This window comes from Macaca nemestrina, chromosome 12 (genome assembly GCF_043159975.1).
Source record: "Macaca nemestrina isolate mMacNem1 chromosome 12, mMacNem.hap1, whole genome shotgun sequence".
In the NCBI taxonomy this organism is placed as follows: domain Eukaryota; kingdom Metazoa; phylum Chordata; class Mammalia; order Primates; family Cercopithecidae; genus Macaca; species Macaca nemestrina.
In genome coordinates, this window is record NC_092136.1 from 103,899,122 (window position 1) to 103,915,044 (window position 15,923).

A 15,923-nucleotide genomic window follows, 5' to 3' on the forward strand; every position below is an offset into this window, starting at 1 on the left:
AAATGAATAACATCATATTTCTTTTTCTTTTCTGTCTTTCTGCAAGGAGGTCAAGTAAGTTCTAAAGTTACTATATCACATATTTGATTATATATTCTAACGAGGTTGTTGTTGATCTACATGGTGTATTGTTCAAATTAGAATAAACAGTGACTTCGTCAGGATGGGATTAACCTGTCATCAGGACACTTGACTTGGCAAACCTAGTGTGGGTAGAATTTCTGCTCCTAATCAAACCCTGGCTGGGTGCCCTTGTGCAGTGAGCAACCTGAACAACTGTATGCAATGCCCCTGTCTTCCTGAATCCTGTAGATTAAGCGTTGCAAAAAGAAATCTGAGAATGACATACCTCATGATACTTTTTCACGGTTTTCCCTGAATTGCATGTGCAGGACCTCCAGTTGACAGTTCCACAGCCACAATTTCCTCCACAGCGCTGCACGAGGAGGCAACGTGGAAAGAAGACCACATTGGCCAGCTTCAGCTCTTCTCTTATATTGACCGAGTAATTCCTGGGAGTGCAACTGTAACGCTTGGCATCATCGTTGAGCCTATCCAGGTCAACTGGAAGCAAATACACACATTGTGTAAGCAAACACAACTGTAAGCATAATTGCTCAGCGTGTGTTTTTGGGAATAGAGTGGGAAGATTCTGTGAGGAAAACCTTAACCCTGGGATTAAATCCATCCTCAGGCTCTCAATTACTGGGAACCTAAAGTAAAAGACCTAATTTCTCTCTAGATCCCATCTACCCTTCGAAAATAACAACAACAAAACAAAACAAAAACCTTGGCTAAAATTCATGTCTTGGTTCAAATTTCCTTGCATCTTTTTTATGCAAAAAAAGTTCAGAGGAAAGAAAATGAAACATTTGGCAAATTAAAATAATTGCCTTTGTCTTCAAAAAGACAAAATAAATTGCTTCTTCATTCTAAATAAATCCTGACTCTAAGCCATCACTTAAATATAATTTGAATTATATCTAGGACACATTACGGATAACCACTGTATTATATTTACCTGGCAGTGAAATTTCACACGTAAATGTAATAAAGAAAAGGGTTTTAGTTTAATTTTTAACTTCAAAGTTAATCAACATGTTAGAGAAAACGATTTTTTTTTTCGTGAATATGGTGCATATTTGTGCATTGGGTCCTAGATGGCAGTATAGCATAGTGGTTAAGTGCTTGGGAGCTGCAGTGAAGTTACAACTGCCTTCAATCACATCATGGCTATGTTTCCTTTTAGCTGGAAAGTTATTTAATGGCTCTGAACTTCTGCTTCCTCATCTATAACATGTAATCATTTGAAGAATTGAATGTAACGTGCCTGGCACTCAATGCCAGCTATTCTTATTAATCTTGATTCATTTGAATCTCCCCCTCTCACATTCTTTTCCTTTAAAGTCAAATGGACAAAATTTAAAAATATATTATGTCTTTCTCCCTCTTCATTTTTTTTTTTGGACATTACTCTATATAAATGATTATCAAGGGATATGGTTAGTGGGACTTCTGTGAACTAAAAGCACCTCAATATTTTTAAATCGAAGTCATAAATATTTACTTGAATTCAATTTGTATTATTGTGTTACGTAAATTAGATTTGATTTCGTGTTCTCAAAGTCCATCCAATTATCCATCCATTTAGCAGCCAAATCCTCTTATTGGTGCATACATACATGAGTATCTTCCCATAAGAACACAGTTAGAAGCAAGTCCTTTTGTCTGCACAGGACCCACCACCATTTCCCAATGCACGCCCTTGTGTGCACCAGGCCACCACAGGAGGAATCCTATGAATGTTAGGCAGATATCACCATGTTCATTCTAAACTCTAGCCCTGGGAAATGTCTTAGGCTTAAACCAAAACAGCTTAAGGAGAAGGAAGAAAAAAAAGCCTTTGGGAGTAGAGGTCAAAAGTCAAGGACAGTGTCAGTAGAATGCATCTAAGGAAAACTGCAGGAATAAGTGTGGACCATGAGTCCACTAACCACATCCCTATTTGTCTTTTTATATCTACAACGGTGCTTTGATTCTCAAGGGCAGGGATTTATCCCCAATTGTTATATGCTGAGCCCAGGATACTGTGGGAACTAAATAAATGCCAAATAATCATTGTGCATAATTTATTGCTGTTTTTTCCCTTTGTAAAGACATGTCATAACTTTAGCTATAATCAATCCAGATTTAAATTGAATGAACTCTGTCTTGGGAAAGGAACCATTTTATTGCTGCTAAAGCCCTGAAAATAACTGCAAGCAAAGCAGAAAGGATTATATAAATGGATTAAGAAGTGCAGCAATCATCCATTACAAGTGTCACCTTGCTGATGCTGGCCTGTGCATTCCTGGGCTTGTGGACAGAGCTGATGCAGAGGGCCAAATCTGCTGCTTGTGATAATGGGAATATATTTGTCTAATACAGAGGACTAAAGAGGTACAATTAGCAGGAAGGGATCGTGATGTGTGAGAAGGCAGAGAGGGACAGGATGCAAGCAGCAGCACTGAGTCTCTGCTTTAATTCAGGCTTCTGCTAGGCACCTTACAGATATGACTACATTTGGTTGTTCCCCACCCATTCGAAGTGAGTATTATTTACTAAGAGTTACCAGTAAATGGTAAAACTGGAATCGAAGCCTTCTCCCTTTTGCTCCATAGTCTCTGTCACTTTAAGCAGAACAGAGGGATGGTCAGTAAGCCATAAGTTGAAGGAAGAAGACCAATGTTATGAGGGCTGTATTGGACTTTCCTGTCTGATGTTGAACCGGGGTTGGGTGGTGAATGGCCACATCCTTATCTTCAGAAGACACCCAAGTCAAAATATAGCATGCCTTCCCTATGGGAATTCCAATAAACTCCAAAGTGCCTTCCATAAACCAGGAGAAGGCATGTAAGCCTGATTCTATTTGAAACCATACTTCTCACATTGTATAACTCTTTGACTAGCATTGGTTACTTCCATTTCTTACTCACCATGAGGAGATTCACAATTCTGTCAGTTTTATGCATCAATTCGCTAATGTCACTAAGAACTGAGACCCAGTGTGACTACTGTAGAATCCACCTGCCCTACATATCAGGCAATTGAAACCACCGAGGCACTCAATTTAGAACTAGAACTGAAAGGTTTTTCTGACTGGATGCAAATAACTTCAAAGCGTGATCGCAGACTTTCTGCAGGGGACATTGAGTTGCCAGTCAAAAAAGACTGATAAGCCAGTGCAGCAGAGCAGGGAGCCAGACAGAGGCTGAGCAGCAATTAAGGTTTCTGGTGCTTGGGTTAGAAGGAGAATTCTGAAGTGAGACTTCTGGGAGGGAGACAGGCCAAGCGGGGTCAACCCAGAGTAGGGGCTGTCTTTTCCATTCCTGCATCAGTCTCCATAGCTGAACATTTCAGAGCAGCAATGATGTTCCAAATTCAATTCAAGGGTCCACTAATTTCATCTAACTTCCTTTATTTCATCCCAGTCTATGTCATGGAATAATCCCTCTTTTTCTGTCATTTTGAATTTGAGTCTTGCTCTATCAAGGCTCTTTAACATCAGTTAAGTTTTTTGGGCCTCATACAGACAGTTTTCTGGAAAGGCTGAGAAGGTTCCCCTGTCCTCAAAGACTTCCTCTGGACATGCTGGTCAAGTGTGGGGTGCTGCACAGTGCACAGGGGAGAACTTTTCCTTCTGCAGCCCCTGCCTCTAGGGGCAGTCTAATCACAGTGGTGCTTTGGGATGTAATAAGAATTCTGGAACCTGAGCTCTAGCATGGGGATGTGAATGCACACCCTTTTATAGTTTTTAATATTAGGTGTGAGAGGAAGGAGAGTCAACCTGTTCTTTTGGATCCTGGCCATCTAGACTACTAAGTGCTGTGTTCATGAGTGCATGAAATATTCATAAATGCTATGAATTACATACAATCATTACTCTTACTTTTGCAGTTGAGGAAACTGAGCCTTTGAAAAGTTAAGAAAAAAAAAATGTATCCACAGCCATACAACGAGTCAGTGGTAGAGCCAGAGTTTGAATCCAGGCCTCTTCATGCCTTTTGTACATATGAGCCCAGTGTGAAGATTTGAAGGAGGGTTCAGAGAGCAGCTTCCACAAGCCATGCTGGAGTCTTCCCACCAGAGGACCACTTGCTGTGCAAATGACCTGGCTTCCTAGGTGCATCCATAGGCACAAACCTGTCATTTTCACAAGGTCATCAATACACATACCCAAGCATGAGCTCCTGTGTATGCTCATCCATCTACTCAGTTCTGACTAATAAGCCAGGCAGCTACTCAGAGTCTACTTTTGCCTTTAGTATTGTGATACGTTTCGTTCTTTTATCTGGACTGAGTGGACTTTGGCCAAAGCACACTCTTCATTTTGTCCTCATTTCTCCTTGAACCCTTTCTTGCCTTATCGAGGAGCTCAATGCATTGATAGCAATGCTTTGTCCTCAGTGGGAACAAATGCCAGAATCCTAGAGATTCTAGTTTCTGTAGGACAGATAAAACCAGTACAATGTTACACATACTTGGCAAGCACAACATGAGTGGTGATCAGCTTAAGATAAAAATTTAAAACTCTATTCCTTATTAAAGTGAAATATATTTATTATTTTATATAAGTTACATGTTCTGGCAGACACAAGTCCAAAATGTGCCTTACTGGTCAAAATCAAGGTATGTAAACGTAAGTCTGTTTTTGTGAATACAAACATTCATTGTGAAACAAAATAATCTCCTCACTTTGAACATGGGATAGCACCTTTGTTCTCCACATGCACAATAATTTACTGCTTGTTTTGGTCAACAAGAGGATGGTTTCCTTGAGTCAGTCTCTAAACATTAAGTTATCAGTTGGCTTTCACTGTGCTGGCCGTTCATCAATCTTTATTCTGATAGATGTATCACATGCTTTTTTCTCTTGATCATCCACAGTCTGTCAGAGAATCCAATTAAACTGCTGCATGTCCTTGAAGATAGCCAGTAATCTTTTTCTTTTCTTTTTTTTTTTTTTTTAGACAGAGTGCCCAGTCCTGGCTGGAGTGCAGTGGCATGATCTCAGCTCACCGTAACTTCCGCTTCCCAGGTTGAAGCAATTCTCCCGCCTCAGCCTTCCGAATAGCTGGGACTACAGGTGTGTGCCACATGCCCAGCTAATTTTTGTATTTTCATTAGAGATGGGGTTTCACCATGTTGGCACCAGTAGTCATTTTATTGTTATTGGTACAAGGTCTAGCCTTTATAATGCTAAAGTTCTTTATAAACTCTTTTAGCAGGCATGCAGCAGCAGCCTACATACTAGTGCATATTTACCACATGGTGATGGCATATGAAGAATGAGCACTTAAAGTAGGGCCATGATGTTTCTGAAAACCATGCTGTTGTTCTTCTGTTTTGCTTTCTCTGGCATCTCAGCTTGCTATATTATTTTAATCTTCTAGAGCACAAGTCAAAAGGCATATTCACTCTACAACTCCTATGACCCTTTCTCTATGTACTCACCACACTTTTTCTGCCCTCTATTATGGCACTTACTTCATAGACCTTGTTTTGTTTTCTTTACAGATAGTCCAACTTACAATGGTTCAAAACGATTTCTTTTTACTTTTTGATGGTGCTTTCAGCTGTGTATGTTAATGGTGAGCACCCAAAAAACCATTCAGTTTTTCATTTTCAGTAGGATATTCAATACATTACGTGAGCTATTAAACCTTCATTATAAAATAGGCTTTGTGTTAGATAATATTGACCAACTGTAGGCTGATACATGTGTTCTGATCATGATCATGTTTAAGGTAGGCTAGGCTAAGCTATGAAGTTCAGTAGGCCATGTGTATTAAATGTGGTTTTTGACTTAACTATATTTTCCACTTACAATGTGTTTACTGAGATGTAAACCCATCAAAAGTTAACAAGCATCTATATTCAGGTGCTTCTCTTCCATTGAACCAAAAAAGTTGTTGGAGGTAGAGAGCTAATTATCTTTTTATCCCTTCTCTTCTAGTACTTTGTCGCTAGTGTAAGCACCAAATGTAGCTCATTCAAGCTCACTTCTAAAACCATTTGACTTCAACAATTAGGAGCAAGGTGCTGCTGAAGGAAGCACATCGTCTTTGTGCCAGATTCCCTTTGCAAGAAATAGACACTCAATAATTACTACCTGAATGAATCAGATAACCATGGATTTTTTCAGTTTAATTTTTTATCATAAAGGCAAAACAATTCCAACTATCTTTCAGGAATGCGTAGAGTATTATTAATACCTTATACATTGAATGTTTGGATCTTACCTCAAGACTAGTCTAGGATGTGGTGTAGTGCAGAAGTGTTAGGTTAGAATTAAGAAACTAGGATTTAGAACCAGCTCTGCCAAGGATGAACCATAATGCATGAGATGACCAGCACTAAAATCCGTGAAATATAGAATAAGTGGCACACATGGTAGAGTATGGTCTTGAGAAGACTGGTTCTCAGATGCAAACATCAAGGTGCTAAGGAACATTGCCTTTGTCAAATGGGAGACAGTGCCACAATCTGTTATGAAAATTGCTAACCATTTCCCTTTAATGTTGCAGCACTAGGTGTATGATGCTTTGGGGTGGGTTGGGAGGTGAGGGGACTATAGGAATAATTGTATTATTTTTGTACCAAGCAACCAGGGGCTCTCAGCCTTTCTCAAGATTCATGAATTCACTAGGAGGAGTATTCATCCTTATGAATATTACAGCCTCACTGTGATTTTCAGATTCCCTCTTCTACAAATCAGCACATAATTATGAAAACTGTTTTCACATTTCTATCCCAATGTGGAAGTGCAAATAAATATGGAAAGAATAATTATTTTATAAGTTTTAATGAGGGACTATCAGGATACTTTAATATTAAAATTATGAAAGACACTGAATTTTTTGACTCCACATGTGGGCTTAATATCTAAAGAATAAAAACATTTACCACTTGTTTTTACACAAATTAACCTAAATCACAGTAAAAGATTCTCAGTCAGACAATTCCTGATTTTCAAGGTTTAGAAACATTGTAAAGCAATGAGTGAATGCAAATTTACTGAGCAACTACCATGTGTCCAGCACTTTGTGAGATGCTTTCACAAAATCAAATTTCATTTAATTCTCATAGCAAACCCTCATCTTAGATATTACAATTCCCATTGGATAGACGTAGAAACTGAGTTGCAGATGAGTTAAGTGACTTGCCTAAAGCCACTGGACATAAGTAGACATTTAGCACATATGTACTGGAAATTCAATGGATGACTGAATGAATATCTGGAAGGCACTGAATTAGACATGAAAGCAGTGACACCATCATAAAGCAATTCTCTGAACCCTGGGAATTCATAACCTGGGGTGATGTATAAAGTATATCTATGAAATGAAACATTTTAAAAAAAAACAAGTTAGGAGATGAAGGTCTTGAAATTTCTTTTTCACATTTACTAGACTATGAATTCCTGAGCTTTAAACACCGTTGAGCTGCTCACAGCATGAGCTTTGTAGTCAACAAGGCCAGGTTCATGTCATGATTCTCTATTTTTTAGCTCTCACAGAAATTTTCTGAATTTTTTTCTTTTACTATGCAAAATGGGAACCCCAGTAGCTCCTGCCAAAGAATTTGTTGAGATTACATGAGTTTTGAGTGTTTGAAGCACAGGTCTAAATTCTAGCTCTCAGTAGGTATAACCACATTATTATTGAAGTGAGTAACACAGATCAGAGAAGGAAGTTTAAATCAGAAGCACCTAAAACTAGAAGGAGCTGAGATTCTGCAACTGGTGATTACTAAGGAATGGAAGGCCATGCCCACCTTGAACTAAATATAAAAAGCCAATAATCAGGTATGCTCAGTTTGATTACATAAGATGTAACACTATCCTTAGAAAGTGTATTAGTCCATTCTTACACTGTGATAAAGAAATACCTGAGACTGGGTAGTTTATAAAGAAAAGAGGTTTAATGGCCTCACAGTTATGCATCGTCTGGGAGGGCTAAGGAAACTTACAATCATGGCAGAAGGCGAAAGAGAAGCAAAGGCACATCTTACACAGTGGCAGGAGGGAAAGCATGTGTGCAAGTGCAGGGGAACTGCCCTTTATAAAATCATCAGAACCTGTGAGACTCACTCACTATCATGAGACTAGCATGGGGTAAACCATCCCCATGATTCCGTTATCTCCATCTTGTTTCTTTCTTGACATGTGGGGATTATGGCGATTGTGGGGATTATGGGGATTATGGGGAGTGCAATTCAGGATGAGATCTGAGTGGGGACACAATGTGTAACTGTATCAGCAAGTAAAGACACTCAGCACCAGCAATGCCTACACATATATGTGCTCTAGGAACAGTGTAGTGTCTCCTTAAGTCTAGTGGGACATAAAGGAAAACAATCCCATAATAATTTTTCAATGCTTCACAGAAAAAAATTGGCACAGAAAACACAAGGAACACGCATTTCTCTTTAACAAGAGTAATTGCTGTGGAAAATGCACATTTGTTCATCCAGATACTAAAAGTTACCTATGGCTTTCCACTGTCAAATGGATTTTTCCACTGATTTGCATTTGAATGACATACCTAGATGAGGGGCATAACTTTGATAATGAGGGTGGGGTTAGGATATCCACAAAGATGGACAACTGCATCTAGGAGAAAAGCAGAGGTGGCACATGCACCAGGAGGAAGTTGTCTCACTGCTGAGATTTTCTTAAAATATTTCATGTGTGTGCCCTTGTAGACACACACAACATGATAAAAAATAATATGGTTTTTGTGAATGCTTGCTGGTAAACAGAGTAAGTGAGGCAGCTAGATACTTACAAAACATAGGAGTCATAAACAGTGGCAAAAGTCTTTAAAAGAAAAGCTTAGCAGAAGAAACATCCAATAAGCAAAATAGTGTCAGAAAATTTCTGGATAAATAGTATCAGAAAAGTTTAGTACTTGGAGATAATTTTGTAAACTTTTAATGAGTACACTGATTATACAGATACTTAAATATGACAATATTTGCCAAATACTATCTGTGAGGCTCTCCAGATCACTGATAGTTATCTTAGAGCATTATAGGGAAGACAGCAATTAATAGAAATATCTTGGTTCTGTGCAGAGTTTTGTAAGCAATTCAAATAATAATAGTAGCTATCATTTATTGAGGGTGTTAGATACTCTGTTATTACCTAATCCTAACGCAACTTTGCCAAGTGCTTATAATTAGAGTCATTTTACACAGAGAAGAAAATAGAGAACCAGGGGTCTGTAAGTGACTTCTCCAAGGCCACTGCTACTGATTTTAGGATTTGAGTTAGAATTTTATTACAAGTTTGCTTGACTCTCAAGTCCATGTTCTTTCCACTGCAACATCTTTCTTTCTTTTGCTCTATTTCTATTAAATTTATACCAAACAATTTTAATATTGATAAATAAAACTTTCACTTGGTAAAGGTACCAAATATACCACATGGTTCAGGAAACTCAATGAAGCTAACCATCTTTCAACAATAGAAACTATTATTAATGATAATGTAATATTAATAAGCAACACAAATTATTATTAATTTCTATTATCTATTGATGTCACCAGTACCTGCTTAATTTACAGAGAAGTAATTATAGATACCTCAAGAATGACTGATATGACTCACCATTGGTGTTGGCAAAAGGCTTTTAGCCAATTCTTAACCCAGGTATCAAATAAGCAGAGAGAAAACTGCAAGCACTCAGTTTCTAAAATATGTCTATATGTTAAAGCTCTCTGAATAATTTCCTACATTTGAAATCATTTTTGAAAAATCAAAACTTGTGTCCTGTTTAGCATGCAGTGGCATGACAAAGAAATAGCAATAATTTTTTTTTAAAAGAAGGTGTTCTGACTTGAGAGAATTCAGAACGAATGAAAACATTGATATAAAATATTTATTTCCTATATTTCTCAGTTTCTTATGCTAGTTATTTACCTGTAAATAATTTGCAAATTAGAGTCAAGTGTTTTAGATCTTAGAGGAAAATGTCATGGAGAAAATAATAGAATTGGTATTAGATCCTTGGAAATGGGTTGGTAACTGTTTCAGAGTTGTAAGATCTAACCGTTCAGAGTCTGTAAAAATCACATATTTCAAACGTCATCATTTGGAACTAATTTAATATCAAGATGTTTACTGCACTCAATATTAAAATACTTTTTTTTGAGGCAGGGTCCTCACTCTGTTGACCAGGCTGCAGTGCAGTGGTGCAATCACAGCCCGTGGTAGCCTTGAACTACCCGGGCTCAGGTGATCCTCCTACCTTAGCCTCCCGAGTAGCTGGAACTACAGGCATACGCTTCACGTATAGCTAACTTTTGTATTTTTTGTAGAGACAGGTTCTCACCCTGTTGCCCAGGCTGGTTTCACACTCCTGGGCTCAAGCGATCTGCCTACCTTGGCCTCCCAAAGTGTTGGGATCACAGAAGTGAACCACTGCGTCGAGTCTAAAACACTTTTTAGAAAGAGGAATGGATGTGAATTTTAGCATGTGTATCTAAAAATGATTACTTTTAGGAAAACAATATATTTCAATTAAGAGTTTAAAACTATTAATTTGGAGTGCCCTGATAATTTTGTTCATATTTTAATCACAACACAAGCTTTGAAAACAGGTTTCCCTCTTGCCATTATGTCTTGGATTTTTCTTTGGCGAACACACTATCATTCTAGAAAGTCAAGTTCTCCTGGAATAAGAAAAAGAACAGATCTTACTTACATTGTTTATCTCCATAAATCACCTCTCAGTAATGTCCAGTCAGGGCTGATCATTTCTTAACTTAGAAATGTTGAATTTTATGCTATGAACTTGAATAAATATACATTGTCCTTAAATTCACAGGCATATGTTTTAAATGAATTGTAGTTTAGTTTTAGTTAAACTACAGTGATAATGCAGCAATGTAAGGAGTATTTATATAGCTTACAGAAAGGACACCCATATAATTTCACCTAATTTTATGCACACTTCCTATACTCATTAGTATATCTACCATAAAAAGTAAATGCAACTTGAATTTAAAACATTCATTTTTTAAAAATTAACTTCTGGGCAGCTTTGAGGTTAAAAGCATGAGGCTGAAATTATTGTCAAAAATTGGGTTTGAAACTACAGTTATCTACAGATTTCAATTATATATGCTATCCTTTTCCCCATTACCCCCTAGGAAACTGCTATCCCCTAGGATAGCAATTATATATGCTATCCTTTTCCCCATTACCCCCTAGAATATATTAACTTGTTATATTATTTTCAGTCCAGAAGCTTTTCCAGACAAGTTTGAGCGTATCTATTACTTATGAATTTTTAAAATGTAGACTTTATTGCATTGACATCCTGGTTTCAACACTTGGTTGTTTTATCTGTCTCCTGTTTCTCTCTTTCCTCACCAAAACTTTTACTGTTTTTTTGACTTTGACATTTTCAACTCTTTTCTTGAAGAGAACAAAAAGCTCACTTACTACCTCACCTCCCTTCTACTAAATAAAAAGAAGCAAAACACATCATTTAATTGTAAAATATGAACCTTCATATTTTAAATATTCCTGATGCATTATAAGTTCTTTATTCAGTGTGTCTGCATTCTATTTCAGAGTTCGTAAAACTCTGTGTTTTGTATATTCACATTCAAATGTCATTTTAGAATCCTGCTCTTTGCAATCATGAAAAATGCCACTTTCCATCTGTCTGGACACATCAGAAGAATGGATGCTCAAAAGATATTCATAAATGACAAGCTTGTTTCTGCACAACATCATTAAGACATTATTATACTGATAGAAGGAGACTTTTTGGAGATCCTGAAAAGGCAAAGTTTTATTTGACACCTAATGGACTTTCATTATCCATAGCTATTTTCCTGTTTTCACTGTTTATTCACTGCTCCCTTCCTCATACATTGGGATACAAGCCATGAATTTGTATTTTTATGTTCTCAAAGCAGAAAATACCAGCTGAAATATTAAACCTGACTTCCCTTGTTTTTGTGATACATACAGGTGATTCAGCATCAGTGGAATGATAAACAAATCAGCACATTTATATAAGAGCAGAGGCAGTGGTGACTTGCCAGGGTTAAATTAAATGGTACAAAAATGCCTTAGGGCCATTTTTAAACAAGAAGAGATTAAGAAATGGAACCTAAGCCAGCAGGGGAGAGAGACCATATTTACTTTGTCACAAACATCAAGTAGTATGTCACCTTGAATGCTCTTGCAAGGTTATTTCAGTAACCAAAGACATTTTTAATAAAGCTACCCTATTCAGTCTATGAGGTGGTTTCTATAAACTTTAAAAAATAGGCTAACACTGGATTAGTAATATATTCAATCCCACAAACATTAATTGAGCATCTAAAATGTGTCAGAGACTGTTGCAAGTACTGCAGATATAGGATGAACAATCTCTCAAGTAGTGGTTCTTGACACTGGCTGTCTCTAAGGATCACTCTCCTAGGAACCATAAATAATATCAATATATTTCCCAGTCTCCCCCCATTGAGATTCTGAGTCAATGTATCTGGGGTGGGACTAGGCATCTGAAGGTTTTCAAAAGCTCCCCCAGCTATTAAATATTCAGCCAGGGTGGAGAATGATAGGAGGTGCTGGGATCCCAGATCCTCTTAGAGGAAACAAAAGGTACAATAACAGTGCAGTAGTAGAACATACAAAGTGAGGTGGTGTCTTAAGTGCTCCTAACTTTACCAAGTTAGGGGGTGAGTAGACATCACAGGGACAGAACAAGGGACAAGGTAGGCTTCACCAGGGAAGTAATGCAAACATATTTCAGAATTCTAAGTCGCTGTAGCTAGCTAACAATTTTTGAACATGTATTAAGTGTTAGGTGCTCTTGATGGTACCAGAAGCAGTCCCGAGAAGTAGGTGTTATTGCGCACACACTGCCAATAAGAAAACCGAGATCAGGGTACCCAATAAAAAAAAAAAATCACAAAGCTTGTAAGTGGCAGGGTTAGAATTTGAATCCAGGCCTCCTGCCTCCAACTCAACACAATTTCTAGGGGGAAAAAAAGTAATGGATTTAGATGATTTAAAAATTGTAATATTTCCAGAAACAAGATGCCAAGAAGGGCTGTCCCTTGAATTGCTGAAGACAGAGTCAGATTTCATTGCTTGTTTGTCCAAATACTATTTTTATATAAAATTTCCTCTGGGGTTTTCAAAACGTGCATAGTTTACTTTCTTTTAAGTTGACTTAGTAGAGATCCAAACACAGCAATGTCTTACGGAACAACAATGTTTTCTTTAAATTGAATCCAATCTGAGCCCTGGAGAGATTCAGGGCTATAGTGAGCTGCACATGGCGTATCTCCATAACACCAGGGCCACCAGTGACTTTCTTGTCTCCCTCTTAGCTAAGCCATAAGCAGAAGGCCCAGGCAGGAGTTAACTGATTAGTCATTTTGGCCCAAATGTTATAAATGGTTGTGCTAAAGCAGCCCAGGTTCACAGCTCTTAAAATTATTTCAAAGTGTAGGAAACAGCTGTATCTTGGTGAAATAACTTTATATCTACAATGCAACCCAGCCTTTCAAGACCTTTTAGGGAACAGTACAATTATAACAAATCTTATCAAATAAAGCAAGGACATAACAGACTAGAAGTAATTGTTTTATTCAATAAGAGGCAATTGTATTTCATTTCTTTATTAATTTGAGTTTTACACGCCAATAAACATTCTCATCCTAAGATCATATCACTCAGATGTATGAGCTGGATATTTATTTTTTGAGTTTAAGCACTGTTTTAACTCATGACGTTCTCTCTGCCTGAATGGTCCTCTCGGTTCTCCCCTCATTGTACTTCCCTGAAGTTTCTAATTGAATATATGCTGTCATACATCTCCAACCTATTCCAGACCTTCTTTTCCTCTGCCTTGAGACATTTATATCTCAAGCACATGAACCACCCAGGCACCAAGTAGATAGCAGATCTTGAAGGTAGAATTGAAATTTTCCAACAGTTTTGGCTATTGCTTTAACAGGGTTCTCTCCTGCCAACACTGACATCCCTGGACTAAACCTTCGCATCTATCAGAGAGGCAAAACTATCAATTACACGAGAACTGTTCTTGTAGGAAAGAGACCGGGATCCTCATTCTTCTTCATTGCTAACTAACCATACAGACATTGGCAAATTACCTACTCCCTCTGACTTGGCTGTCTCCACTGTAAAATTGGGGCTCATAATGCCTTCCTTGCCAAGAAATAAGAAGCTGGTTCAGATGATTTTCATAAGATCTCATCCAGCTCCAAACTATGACCTATATATCTTTCACTGCACCAAACCCTTCTTAGTCTGATACAAAAAAAACACAGTTTGGACAATACGCAGAACTTCATTTGAAAGTGTTGTGAAACGTGACAACGGACTGATAGTAACCACCTGATCTAAGTGAGTTAAATATATTGTACTGCTAATCCTTACTCATTATTACAGGTTATGTCCCTACTCCAAAAATCTAAACTCTGAAATGCTCCAAAATCCAAAACTTTTTGAGCTCCAACATGATTCTCAAAGAGAATGTTCATTGGAGCATTTTGGAGTTCAGATTTTTGGATTAGGGATACTGAACCAATAAGCATAAATGTAAATATTCCAAAATCCAAAAAGCATCCAAAATTCAAAAGACTTCTGATTTCAAATACTTTGGACAAGGGACACTCAGCTTGTACTGTTAAGATTTCTATATGCTTATGAAGAATGCATAAGTCTCTGTCTCTTACCTTTTGACTTCCGGTCATGATATGACCTGCCTCGATAACGAGGAGTGTTCAAATACATATTCTCAAGATCTTCTTGCCATGACTCTGGATTGAAGTACTTGAGCAGATCTTCCACGGTATCAAATTCTGCAATTTTTTTGTCCAGAGCATCCGCAATGAGAGTGGGATCCGTTACTGATGGAGAGTTATAGGATACCCCCTAAGAGTGACATACAGCTCAGTGTACTCAGAAAAAGTCCATTGCTGTGAAATACAACAGTCATTCAACTATATGGAAGGAACATAAACAGGCTTCTGAGTATAAGATATCATACATTTGAATGCCATATAAAAACAACATTGTATTGTCTTGCCATATTCTTGGATAAAAATCAATTAATTACTAAAAAGATAGTCATTCACGTTTCTGTAAATCAAATCCAAGTAGATCATAAAATTTCCAGTTTATCTTAACTGTAATCATCTAAAAATATAGATTAGATGGAAATATATAAAATTAAGTCATCCAGTTTCTTGGTTCATGGTCCCAAATCATCCACATAACAACATATAATAGTGGGAATCAAAATTTCAAACTCCTCCTACATTAGTTTTGATAATTCATTCCATTCTCCCACTTTTAATCTCCACATCCCCCCTTTACAGGTCACCTGGCATTGCAGATGATGTGTGACCAATGTACGAATCTACTCTGGAGACATTTTCATAAAATCTAGCATGTTCACCAACTTATTTACTGTCAACAAGGATAACTAACCATGAAACTGGCTCTCTTGACTTAAAAGGAGAGGATTCACATGGGGGAACATATTTTTTTAAAGTGTTATAGTTTGCTAGTGATCCCAGTTGACATTAAAACTCCTCAGGAAGACTCTTTAATGAGAAACACAACATCATTGAAAGCCTGGAAAGGATTATGTATTTTGCCATGGAATACATCTCACACGAGGTTTCCAAGCACTTACTTCACTAACCCTTGTACAATCTAGAGGTAAATGAGCCATGATTCAAACATCTCTGTTAAAATTCATGACCCATTAACAAGGAAATAGAGAGCACACAGCCTCAAATGATTTTTAAATGTCTTTCAAGAAACTACCAAACAAATAAGATCCCCTGAAGGCAAATATCTCCTATCACTAAGGGAAAAT

At 37.5% G+C, this 15,923-nt stretch overlaps 1 protein-coding gene across 2 annotated transcripts in view; it reads right to left on the bottom strand.

Annotated features, from left to right (window-relative positions):
* Positions 1-15,923, bottom strand: part of LOC105493695 (platelet derived growth factor D) — a 246,947-nt gene that overhangs the window by 19,446 nt on the left and 211,578 nt on the right. For both annotated transcript variants that reach the window (XM_011761552.2, XM_011761551.2), the window contains exons 5-6: positions 14,773-14,971; positions 350-564 (exon numbers count right to left, since the gene is read on the bottom strand). In XM_011761552.2, the coding sequence (XP_011759854.2) occupies positions 350-564; positions 14,773-14,971 (414 nt within the window). The remainder of the gene's footprint in view (positions 1-349; positions 565-14,772; positions 14,972-15,923) is intronic.